At 43.9% G+C, this 13,110-nt stretch overlaps 1 protein-coding gene across 1 annotated transcript; it reads left to right on the top strand.

Annotated features, from left to right (window-relative positions):
- The first annotated feature begins 8,797 nt into the window (after positions 1-8,797).
- LOC308432212 (GTPase IMAP family member 9-like) lies at positions 8,798-11,963 on the top strand. Its single transcript, XM_080931981.1, has 2 exons — positions 8,798-8,913; positions 10,052-11,963. Exon 2 carries the CDS (start codon positions 10,077-10,079, stop codon positions 10,947-10,949), a length of 873 nt encoding a protein of 290 aa, XP_080788107.1. The 5' UTR covers positions 8,798-8,913; positions 10,052-10,076; the 3' UTR covers positions 10,950-11,963.
- Positions 11,964-13,110: the final 1,147 nt, after the last annotated feature.

Below are 13,110 nucleotides of genomic sequence, written 5' to 3'. Positions count from 1 at the left end.
ATTTCCCATCCCGTGTCGTTTTTGTGGAACCTGAGTAGGTTTAGGATCCCCCTTTATTCTGTAGGAACCAGTGACAGGCTGCTCAGAGCTCTGAGCTCCCAGCAGGACAAGTCAGAGACACAGGCACATGCAAAAGCCAGGCCCTGCTGTTTTTATCACAGGGGCTTTCAGACCCCAGCTCTTTCTTACCCTGAGCTCACACATCAGCCAGGGTGCTTTGCAGAGAAGGCTCTTACTGTAAGAGCCTTCTTATCTCTTGCCATCTTACTCTCCCCGACTCTGTGCTTCTCAGAAGGCTTTCAGTTTCTGTTTCCTCATTCACACACTTTATGCAATTGGGCAAAACCCACCTACAATGTCAGGCAAAGGGCAAGGCACAGGGCTTCATGAAGACGGAGCAAGGCTTCTGTCTGCAAGGACTTGAACATCTATGTAGGTGTGTGCTTTGGGGACAGACAAGAGTCTAGAGACAAAGCACATTTTGTCTGGTATTAAATTGTTTCAATCATTTTGGGGTGATGTCTAGATTTTTAGACATAGCAGCAGAAGAAACAACCACACTGCCTTGAGTTAGAGTGCACTGGGAGAGCACTGAGTGTGCTTGGCTATGCCTTTTCAGAAATGGCAAGTGTAAAACACCAAGGGAATGTTGGGATGTTCACTCCATGCAATCTAGCTCAAATGTAAAATGTCGGCAGGGTTCCAGGTTGTAACAGTAGTTACATGCAGTGGCTTTCCTCAGGAGAAGCTGACCACACCCTGAGAACTGTAATTTTTACTCAGTGACTTTGGGACCTATCCACCCTAGGGAAGCAAAGAAGAAGAGAATTGGGAAATTGGAAAGGAGATGGACTTCTAAGCAGTGTCTTCAAGAGAGCTGGCTTGTCTAGACACATCTAGTTATGGTGTGTGAGCTGGGGGACTGGTATCTCTTTCCCACCTCTGTTGTTCTTTTTCCCAGATCTGAGGTTTGCCTAAGTGACTTGATCTTGCCTGATCTTCACACTCATCAGCACAACTGAGTACACCCTGGTCATATGTGCAGTTCACAGGAGTCCCTGAGCACAAAGGCACACTTTCTCATTTGTCTGTTGTTCCAGCTCATTTCCCTCTAATTTCACTCAGCTAACTACAGCTGAAAACAGACTAAGACTCTCTCCAGGTTTCTGTCCAGTGATCCCAGGGTTACAATCTGTGTCCCTATGTGTGTGATTCTCCATCATTTCTGAGTTCTTTGTCTCGGCTCAGGCCGTTGTGGTGGGCTCCTTCCCATTATTCCTCCAGTGGGCACAGTATTAAGAAGGGGGTGTTCAGTGAACATACCGACTGTCCGTCTGCGGCTGAGGTTCTTTGAACACACCCAGGCTTGGCTACCATTCAACTTAGGGGATTTCCATTCTGCACTGACACCTCTTTCCCCTCCTCACAGCCTTCAGTAGGACTTACCCTATAGCCCTGTGTCATTAACTCTTTTGCATGTGGAAATTACCAAACCTCAATAACTGACGACAGAAATGAACAAACAGCCACAAGATTCAGAGAATGAGAATCTGGCAGAACCTTGGACTCCTGTGCAAGTGTGGAAGTGTTCTGCAAGGGATTCAGAAAGACCTCTGGACAGATTGTGAGGAAGCATTTTGGCAGAGGAAAGCACGGCACTCCCTCCAGCTCACAGACACATCTGGATGTCTCTAGCTAAGGCAGGAGCTTCACCTGAAAAAAGTTCAATTCATAGATGATAAAACTTGAACTGTCTGTTGGACGGAGTCAAATATGTAAGATCTGACAATGTGCAGTCTCCAAGGCATCTCCAAATCTGTCTAGTGCAAAGCTTTCCCAAACCAGAAGGTTAGGAAGTATCTACGGACAGCTAAAATAAGTTTCATAGAAAGTTTGATTCATAATTGTGTTTCTATAGCTTTTTTGTTTCATTGGTTTGGGGGCAGGGCTTCACTATATAGCCTGTGTTGTCTAAGAATTTCTGATTCTAAATTGAAGAGTTTGAAGAGTCTGAATGAGTTGAAGAGGCCACTTTTTAGCTAGTCCCCAGGTTTAACCCACCTACACCACCTCAGGAATAGTTTTCTTTTTTGATGGTTTCTATCTGGGGAGTGTAAGATTTTATTTCTGTTTTTTGTTTTTGCTTTGTTTCTGTCTTTTTTCCTTTCTCTTGTACTTGTGCAAGCATCATCTAAGTCATGGAGGTAGGCACAGGCATCATTTTCTAAAGGAATGTCTGTACTGCAGAGCTGCCTTGCTGTTGTAACCAATTCTCTTAAACTCAAATCACCCTTAAAACCCTGTAGTGTGAAGTCCTATCAACTAGGTCCTGCTGCTCTTAGAACCAGGTGCTCCTCAGTGAGCTTGACTCATTCCCAGGTACTTCCCTGGTGCAGTCTCTGCCTGGACTCTGGAAGGCCTCCACCCCTTGCTTTCATTTCTGTGAGCATGGAGTTCTTCCTAGAGCCCCTGAAGTCATTCAGCCTTCAGAACTGAGTTCAGGGCATTCAGAGGAAGACTGATAAGTTAAAGGTAGAGGAATTCTCACCAGTGGGATGTCTCCACTATAAAATTTACCCTCTTAGGTCTAAGACACCTAAGACATCTTGTCACAGTCACATGACAGTAATATCTTGTCTCCAGCAGGAACTGAATCATAAGAGGGAAAGAATAGGTCTCAGAGGCCTGTCTTTACCTCTAGTCTCTGACCATAAATCTACCTCCTGGCACATGTTGACTTTTAGCTATTTTCCATTGGTCTCCCAGACTGATCACTGTGTGAAGACTACTCCTAGGAGAACCCTGCCATCACATGGTCATCTTCAAAGGCTTTCCCACATACTTCAAATGGACAGAGAGTACAGAGGAATTTTCAAATGGCAGTCATTTTCTTCCTCTCACCTTTCTTCAACAGGATCTCTTTAGCCCAGGCTAGCCTTGAACTAACTACATAACTCAGAATGGCTTTGAACTGTTGCTCTGGCCTCCACTTCTTGATCGGTGAGATTATCGGCATGTGCTATTATATCTGTTTGATGGAGTGTTAGAGATAACCCAGGGCCAGGTGTATACTAAATATGCACTCTAGCAACTGAACCATACCTCAGACCCTGGAACTGAAATCCATATACTCTAAGGTTTAATTTAACCATCCATCTATGCTGGCACCTGCTTCCCCTCTTCGGCATCATGAGAGCCAATGAAATAGCCCATCCCTGTGTGAGAGAAGGCTTCACACGATGTGATGACATGGGCCATGGGGCCAGTTAGGTCACTAGCAAGTTTCCTATGGTCCTTCCTCATTCTGCAGACCTTCTGAGTTGGTTGTTGCAGTGTGGTGGAGAGGTTTATTGATCCCCGGACTAGTTGCCTGTAGTCTGATCTTCACAAATCCTTACTAGCTCATCATCTTTGGTGATGGTTCTGGACTCTCCTTGTTCTTCTTATAGCCCCCAATTGTTTTCTGCACTAGGAATGGAACCCAGGGTGTTGTGCATGGTAAACAAGCACTCTACCGTGAAGCTCATCTTCATTAAAAAACAAACAAACAAACAAACAAACAAACAAACAAACCTGTGTTGTGAGGTAGAGTCTTACTCACTAAGTTGCCCAGGCTGGCCTTGAATTCTCTTTATCCTGTGAGCTGGCCTTGATTTTGTGGTCCCTCTGTTTTCATGTCACAGGTAGGTGGGATTATAGAGCTCACAACAACAGGGTCTGATTTTGTTGTTGGTTTTGTTGTTTAATTTTATTTTTCTTTTTCTGGTTTTGGAAATTACTGGAATTTTACTTGCCTCACTCTTATGACTTGCAACCAAAGACATTGTGCAGAGAAAGCAGAGATTAAGTACACTCTAAGGAGAAGAGGACCATACACAAGGTAACATGGGAGATAGCGAGGACAAAATAAGCCATCGAGGGTACTCCAGACACTGTAATATTCAATAGCATTGTCAATAAAATGAGAACCACAACAACAAAAACTCCAGCAATGTTTAGAGTAAACCTCCCTGCTAGCCCCAACCTTCCTGAGGTAGTAGAAAGGAAGGTCAATAGGGCAAAGAGAGATGTGGACCTGTTTAGAAATTGTTTCGAAATAGTTTGGATGATTCTAATGTGTATTGTCAGGCTATCAGCAGTTCAGTTCACATGAATCAGTGGCAATAGCTTGATCCACTCTCAAACATAGTTTATGGATTAGGAACAGCAGTTAGATCCAGAAGAAACTGCAATGAAGATGATGTCATTATGCAGGAAGGCAGGTCCAGAATAAAGGGAAGCCTATCATTGGATGAGAAGGAAATATGGCAGGAAAAAGTCATGGGAGGAGAGAGGAAGAGAAGAAGCAGGGGAGAGAGGCAAGATGGAGGTTGGAGATGACCTGTCTCAGTGCGTGTGGCTCTGAGTAGGTATAGGTAGTTGTGTATATCTTAAAAGGGATGGATTTGTATAGGACGATTTTTCTTATGTAGGTAGGAAAATAATGTCATATCAATTGGCCCTGAGTTTGTGGTGTGGACATTTTGTGGAGTGTAAAGTTACTGAGAAAATCTGAGATAAAGCCATTGTTAAATGACAAGTTTCTGGAGTTTTGATTTGGCCAGGCTTGTGTTGGCAGTCTGGCAGGAAGCCACAATAAGACAGAGATACAGGGGGACCAGCTGATGCTGGGACCTCTGGAGTCCTGATTTTACCAGGCTACAGGGAATGTGAGCAGAGTTCCAACTGGCAGAGTGACATCCGGAAGAGGGCAGCTAGAGTGTACCTGGGGGTAGTGTGGAGTAGTGCCACGCTGGGGCATCAGAGTGGAACCCGACAAGGTCAGAGAAAGATGTGGGGCGTGTGGAAGAACACAGGAACCATGCACAGCCTTTTAAAAAAATATTTACTGCAACACTGCAAGACTCTGCCAATTGGCCTGAGTTGGCAAAAAGCCACCAGAACACCACCAGAAGTTCATTGGTGCATTTCTGTCTACAAAGTCACAACAAACAATGATCAGTAAAGAAGGCAAAACAAACCAATGTCACAGCATCATCACCAAAGTCCAGCATCAGCAAAGCCCAACGAAGACCAGCAAAGAGTGGCAAAGTGAACCAAAGCCTCACAGCCTTGCCCACTGTCTGTTGAGTTATATTTGTACCCTTTCCAAACGTCATTTGTTCTCCCAAGTGTTTACTCTAGCAAAACATCTCATGCCATTTTTCCAGGCAGCTTCTGGAAAACAAAACAAAACAAACAAACAAACAAAAAACAAAAAAACATGTGTCTGCTGTCAGCAAAACATCTTCTCATAAGCCAGTTTTCAGAAAAATATCACATGATACAACTGAGTCTTCAAAGAAACCAGACATTGCATTTCACATATGGCAAGAATGTATTTACTTTTGTAATATGCTAGCAGCCCGACTTTTAAAGTGGCTGTACCATGCCACATTCCCATCAGTAACCAATGGAGGTTCTCACGCCTCTATAACTGGGTATTTGAAGTATCAGTGTTCTAAACTTTGGCTGTTCTGGGACATGTATAGTAGTGTCTTATTTTATGTATACTTGATGACATACCTTTGAGAAAGTCTTTCCATGTAAAACATTTGCCATCTGTGTGATCTTCCTATGTGAGGTTGTATCATCCTTTGTCCTGTTTTTAACTGGTTGTTTGTTTCCTTATTATTGGGACTTAGCAATTATTCATGGAAGGTTCTGGCATAAACACAGAAACAAAGTCAACATTCTTCTGTGCTCTTTTGAACATAGGACCAGGAAATAAACCCATGCATTTATAGCCATCTGATTTTCTCAAAAGCTACTAGAGAGACATGTTGGAGAACAGGCAGCCTTTTAGCAAATGATGCTAGGTATCGCTCTCCGAGAACTGAGACAGGGTCCATGGGAAATCTTCATGTAAAGTCTGAAAGCTTGACATTAGTATAGGGAATGTAAGAAAAAAAGTTGAAGATCTAGGCCTCTTTGTATGTTCAGTATCACTCCAGACAAGAACAAAATTAGTTTTGAAGCCTGGTGTGGAACTTCATTGTGGTTGGTTTTAATGTCAACTCCACAATTTAGTACCACCTGAAGAAACTGTCCTGACTCCCTTGATTGGTTGTGGGGCCCAGCTGTGGGCTACCCTGACTGGTAGCAGCCCAGATGGAAAGGTTGTGGAGAAGGAGGATAATTTCCATGTTTGCCCCTAGGCTTTCCTCTGTAGTCGGTTTGCTCTATTGCTGGTGCTGATTCCTTCACTGATATCAGAATCGGCAGGTCCAAGTTTTCACTGTGGGCTGTGGATCCCAGATGCTGACAGGCTGTTCTGTACCAGCAGCAGTCTCAAGAGGAGGGGCTGGGGAGCAGGGTCTCCATGGTAGTGAGTACAGCAGGCATGAGTAACACGGAGACTATTTTGGAAGATAGCTCATTTACTCAAGTGACAGGGTGTCTCGCGCCCCACGTCCCGCCGGCAGGAAAAGGCATGCAACAACAGGATTCTTCTGCGAACAACCTTTATCGTACAACACTCTGAGCAGGGGATCCCCTGTGGGAGAGAAATGCACTGCTTATATATGCCCAGGAGACTCGTGTCGCTACCTGATTGGTGCGCCCTCCAGTAACTCATCAGCATACCCGAGAGCGGGCTGTGACGCATGTGACGCATGCGCTCTAAGTCTCTTGGCTGGGCAACAGCTCTGTTTGCTGAGTCCTCGGTGGGAAACCGGTGCCATGTTTGGGTGTGGCACAAACGGCTCTCTACAACAGGGCTAGCTTCTACAGCATGAGTCTGGGAGGAGAGGACAAAAGACCAAGGGAGGAAGTACACGTAATTTGCATATGCAGTCTTGACTGAAGACAAGCAAATGTTACCTCAGTTCTCTGGCAGGAAAACAGAAGCCTAACTGACTTAGCTCCTTGTAGCCTTTGTCTCTATGGAGTTGAGTAGGCCCAAGCTTGTTTTGGGTAAGGAGCAACCACACTCCTGCCCAGATCTCTGAGACAAGTTCAGAGTATGGGCAATGCTCTACCATCCCTTATCTGCCTTGGGACCCAATGATCTTGAGACAACTCCAACTGTTGAGGTACCTAGCTATCTTCAAGGAATGAGTAATTACCAGGTTTTCAGCTTTCAGTTTAATTGAAAGACCCCCGCTTAGCAACAGTAAATGCCATGTCTGTAAGGCTGTGCACACATGGGGCAGGCTAGGTCAGGGTCCCAGGTGGCCAAGCAAGATACCGGTGAGAGTCCAGCTAGCAATAGACAAAGAAAGGAAGACATTCAGACAAGCCCAGCTTTCAGATAAGCTGCAGCCCCCGACTGGAACCAGGAGTGTGTCCTTAAAGCCATATTTCTGCCACCGTCCCCACACTTAGATGAGCCCAAAGCAATTATCCTTGGGAGCTGCAGCCTGACTGGTACCAGGAGTTGCCTCCTTAAAGCCATATTTCTGCCATAGTTCCCACACTTAGATAAGCCCAAAGCAATTATTCTCGGAAGCCTTAACCCCGGCTGGTATCAGGAGCTGTGTCCTTAGAGCCATATTTTCGGGCTCACTCCCTGGCCACATTTAAACTAACCAATTAGAACCCTGTTGCTATGCTTCTGCTTCTGTACCTTGCTTCTGCCCCCCAAGCCCTATAAAAAGGGGACTGCCCCTTTGTCCGGCGCGCAAGTCCTCTGAGAGACTGTGTGCCCACAGGTACCTGTGTACTTTGATCAAATAAACCCTCATGCTGATTGCAGCCAGTGGTCTCGGCTGATTCTTGGGTCCTGGGGTCCCCTCAGATAAAGGTCCTCTGGACGAGGGTCTTTCATTAATGTCATCCTCAACACACAGTAAATTCAAGACTTGCCTCGGCTACATAAGACTGTAATCTCAAAAAAACAATCCTTATAGTCTGTGAGTTGTTTCTGGGGTGTTCAGAGATTTCTGTAGTTAGTATCCAATTATCAGTGACTGCATATTATGTCTGTTCTTTTGTGACTGGGTTATCTCACTCAGGATGATATTCTCTAGATGCATCCATTTTCTTAAGAATTTCATGAAGTCATTGTTTCAGATACCTGAATAGTACTCCATTGTGAAAATGTACCACAATTTTTGTATCCATTCATCTACTGAAGGACATCTGGTTTCTTTCCGGATTCTGACTATTATAAATAGGGCTGCTATTAACATTATGGTGCACGTATCTTTGTTGTATGTTGGAGCTTCTCTGGGGTATATGCCCAGAAGTGGAATAACTGGGTGTTTAGGTAGTAGTAGTCCAATTTTCTGAGGAATCGCCAGACAGATTTCCGGAGTGGTTGTACCAGTTTACAACCCCCCCCCAGAAAGCTCTGAGCACCCCAGAAACAACTCACAGCCTATATGAAGTTCAAGGAAAAACAAAGGCTAAAAAAAAAAAAAATGAAAAAGCATTATGCTTAATCTTTATACACCAAGAAAACTTTGACTAATTCCAGGTTACATCTTGTTTTTCATGTACTTTATGCTCATTGTAACTAGTGAGGTTTTAATGCACACTATCAAACCTTTAAAAAAATCAAGTACTGACAAAAATGTATTCGTATACTTTTATGCAAAAATGCTTAAACTGTACATTTATCTTTGTTTTTTAAAATAAAGTTCAATTAAAAAATTCAAAACAATAATAAAAAAGATTTAAAAATTTTGGCATTATGACAGACGTACAGAAAATAGACTCCAACTTGACAAAGCTGAAGCACCCATTACAGGACAATATTTCTGTTTCTTTAAAAGCAAACAGTTTCTCCATTGGCTCCGCCCATAGAACTTCCGGACTGACAGGCATTAGGGAATGCAGGCCTTTTTGCTTCGGAGTTAGGAGTTAAGCAGAAGCACCAGGTTAAACAGGTTCCTTGGAGGGATCCTGAACTCTCATCAATTCCTGCAGAAGGTGAGTCTGTCTGCAAGAGACCTGGGGAGAGGGACAGAGGGAATGGAGCCTCTGTGAGTGTGGACCACAGGAAGAAGGCTGCTGGCGGGAAGGGTGGGAGTTAAGAGAGATAAGGAGATGAGCTGGCATGTCACAGTGTGCACCAGCCATGGGTGGCTGTGTGTGGGGAAGGGCAGAGGGTAGCCTGACGCTCTATAGAAAGTTCTGTGTCCTGAAGGCAGGTTCTTCAGAGCTGAGAGATACCCCAGTGTGCTGACTCCTCTTCATTGTACAGTAAACAAGTCTGCATGTGTCCCTGTGTGACCTTGGGTTGAAGAGGGCTGCTGAGGCCTGAAGGCACAGTGTGGCCTAGGGTGAACCTGCAGTGGCTCAGGGCCTCTGTTTTGGTTCTTGCCTTTGTGTTCTTTATTCCTGGGTCTCTGTATTGCACCCTGAAATCTGAGGTGGTAATACCTCCAAATTCAGCATTGTTTTATCTGTCTTGGGTTTTTTTTTTTTTTTTTAAATTAACGTTTGATAGGTGAACATATTTCTGACATCAGTGTGATATTTAACTATAATAATTAACATAACTGTATACTGGTCAAAGTGGGGTGGGGTGGGAAATGAACAGTTCCACTCCTCACCGTACCTCTCTTTGTTCTGAGATGGGGTTTCTCTGTATAGCCTGGCCTGTCCTGAAACTTGCTCAATAGACCAGGCTGGCCTTGAACTCACAGAGATCCTACCTGCCCCTTACACTTTCTTTATTTTTCAAGTCCCTTAATGCCTTTTCTAGGTCTTCATAAAATATATAGCAAGCTGTTGACCACTATAGTTATCCAGCTGTGTGCCCCTGCCTGGGCTTTAGGGTATTTGGCACAGTAACAATTTGGGTGCACTCACTTCCCAGACCTGGTGCTGGGCATAGAGCCGGAGCACCTGTTCCAATATTAGCACAAAAACAGTAGCAGGAGTGGGGATAGCCTTTCCATGCCGTCAGGAGCAGTCTAAATGGCGTCCAGATCATCAGCTTTTTAGAACTACAGAACACTGAAAATTTTCAGGGAGGGAAGGAAAACAGAAAGGATGGGGAGTGCCTCCCATTTATCTAATAGGTAATTTTGCTCTCTTCCCTTCCTTATATCTGTGCATTCAGATCTTCAGTATCAGCTGACCTCAGTATGGCTGGCTACTCAGACACGGAAGTGAGGATCATTCTGGTAGGGAAAACTGGAAATGGAAAGAGTGCTACAGGCAACACCATCCTCGGGAGTCGTCAGTTTGAGTCTAAGATTTCTGCCTATGCTGTTACCAAGACCTGCCAGAGAGCATCCAGGAGGTGGAAAGAAAAAGACCTTGTTGTAGTCGACACCCCCGGACTCTTTGACACCAAAGAGAGCATTAAAACCACATGTTTAAAAATCAGCCGCTGTGTCCTCTACTCCTGCCCTGGGCCTCATGCCATCATCCTGGTTCTGCAACTGGACCGCTACACTGAAGAGGAGCAGAAAACTGTTGCTCTGATCAAGGGCCTCTTTGGGGAGGAAGCCCTGAAGTACATGATCATCTTGTTTACTCGAAAGGACGACCTTGGGGACCAGACCCTTGATGATTTTGTGTGTGATGCAGGTGAAAAGCTAAACAGTATCATCTCACAGTGTGGGAAGCGCTACCTGGCCTTTAATAACAAAGCAGTTGGAGCTGAGCAGGAAAACCAAGTGCAGGAGCTGATGGAAATGATAGGGGAAATGGTAACCAGAAACAGCAGGTCCTACTTTTCTCACAAGATCTATGAGGATGTAGATAACAGGCTGAAGCAATGTCTAGACCAGCTGAAGGAGACTTATGATCAAGAATTCATTCGGGACACCCAAAAAATAGAAAAGGAATATGCTAACAAATCAGAAAGGGAAAAGGAGGCACGACTTATTTCTGCAAGGAAAAATTACGATGAAAAAATGAGGAATTTGAAGGAAAGGGCTGAAGAGAATATATTTATGTATATTTTTGTAAAGATAAAAGAAATTATTTTAAAACTTTGGGACAAGTTGTGATGTAAAGTTTTATTCTTTGTTGTTATTGATGACATTTGTTTTTTTGACAATTTCATACAAGCACACATATTATGTGTTCTGAATATATTCATAGCCTTTTGTGGGGTATCTTTCTTAGATTTGTGATCTATTGAAATTAACTAGGTCTCTGTGTGTGACAAGAGGTTTAGAACCATCTATCAGAGCGTGGTGGGGTCACCAGAAGGACTATAGCAGAATCCAATGACTCTCCCTTTCCCAGCATCCATCAGTATGGTGGAGTGATTTCCCTTGGGCTCCTTCTTCATGTTGTATACCTGCCTAACTACTGACAGACCCATAGCTGCTGTGCCCCCCCCCCAATGGCAGTTAATGTTTCCTGAACCTTAAAGGTAGTGGTTTAAGTGTCCTGTTTAGGGTTAAGTATCCAGTCCTGAGTCTCTCTGCATTCACCCCTATTCTCTGCAAAGAGAGGCCTCTTTGATAAAAGATAAGAATGGCATTTGTCCACGGGTACAAATATTTAGACTGCTGTTTGCTGCCATGTCAATTTTAGCCAAACAGTATGTCGTGAGTATCTACTACGGCCTATGGCCTCCTCAGCTGTGGATTTTTGATCTGGGTTATGGTACCACACATGAACTCTCTCCTGTGAATAGGTGTTAAATCCAGTCAGAAAGCATTTGGCCATCCCCGTAGCAATCACACCAGAATTGCACAAGTGGGCCCAGCTTGCCTGGTGCGTTGGCATCGTAGTTTATAGTGTTTGCTTAAGACTAGGGATGTCTTCTCCTCCCCAGCAGCCTTCATAGCACCTTCCAGCAACATGAGAAGCTAGCCTGCAGGGAAGAAGCTTCCAAACCAGTTCCTGCCTGATTTCTTCTTACAGTACAAATAGCATGTAGAGTATGGTGTATCTTTAGCAATAGGGTCTTATCATCATGTTCTGTTGGTGTTTTTTTTTTTTTTAATTTGCCATGATTTGTTACTGTGGTATATTGTATTTTCTAAAGATGGTTATGGTAATATCTTACATTTCCTGACTGATTAAAGCATAAATAGATAAATAAAACTGCTTGCTTTTCATGTGGACATTGTGACATGTGTGTGTGTGTGTGTGTGTGTGTGTGTGTGTGTGTAAAATTAAACCAAGGTAATTAATAGGCATGAGCCCCATGCTCAAATGACTTTGAAATTTTAAGTTTTGAAGTTAAAATAATTTCTATTTTACATTTCCTCCATTTGACCTCTCTCCTGTTCCCTTTGGCTGCCTTTCAAATTCAGTCTTTTTTCATTATTATTATACACATGTATGCATACATAAATCCATAAATACAAGTTGCCCAGCCTATTTAATGGTTATGTGTGTACATTTTCTTGGGGGGACCACTTGGTACTGAACAATAGTCAGGGGACTCATTCCTCAGGACACCCCTGCAGCTCCCTGCAGCATTGCTTTAGTTGCCTGTGGTTCTTTGGGGATAAGACCTCATGAGAATTCCCTCTTCCATGTTTGTATGTCTATTGGTATTGAACTTGTAGAGGTCTTGTTTCAGCAGCCACATATTGTTGATATATTATAGGTGAAGTTTTTTGTTACTTCCAGGAGACACAATCTCACAGATATCCTGGTTCTGAGATTATCGCTGATCCTTAAGTGCAGATGTTTTATTTGTAGATGTGTCTGTCAAGTGTGGCTGAGCACCTCCAAACTCCAATTGAGATTTTTTTTTAGGTTGTGTGTGAACATGAGAAGGGAAGTATTTGTCCTTTCCTAGTACAATGCCCTCCAGACTCACCCATATTATTGCAAATGATTAGTTTGCATGGTTAATTTTCTTCACTTTTATATCAGGAGGTGACTGTTTCCTTCGGGGTCACATTTTCGTGTCCTCTTCACCTCTTATCTCTCTTGTGCTGTATCTTCCTATGTAATGTCACTATTGCCTGGTTACCTTTTCATCTCAGAAGAAATTACTGGGGCTGGAAAGATGGTGCAGCAGTTAAGATTGTGTACTGCTCTTCCAGAGAATCAAACTCCTTTCCCAGCTCCCAGAGAGGCTGCTCATAACCACCTGTTGTTGCTCCAGCTCCAGCTCCAGGTCCAGGGGCGACAATAAAATTCCCTTCCTCTGGTACTTGCACTCACAGTCCACATAGACATGGCCTGGTAACACACCAC

Source organism: Micromys minutus (assembly GCF_963924665.1).
Source record: "Micromys minutus genome assembly, chromosome: 18".
Classification (NCBI taxonomy): domain Eukaryota; kingdom Metazoa; phylum Chordata; class Mammalia; order Rodentia; family Muridae; genus Micromys; species Micromys minutus.
Note: the sequence above shows the minus strand (reverse complement) of the source record. Positions and strands in the feature narration are given on the sequence as shown.

Coding starts and splice junctions, on each gene's coding strand:
- LOC308432212 (XM_080931981.1), top strand. CDS start 10,077: ATGGCTGGCTACTCAGACACGGAAGTGAGGATCATTCTGGTAGGGAAA.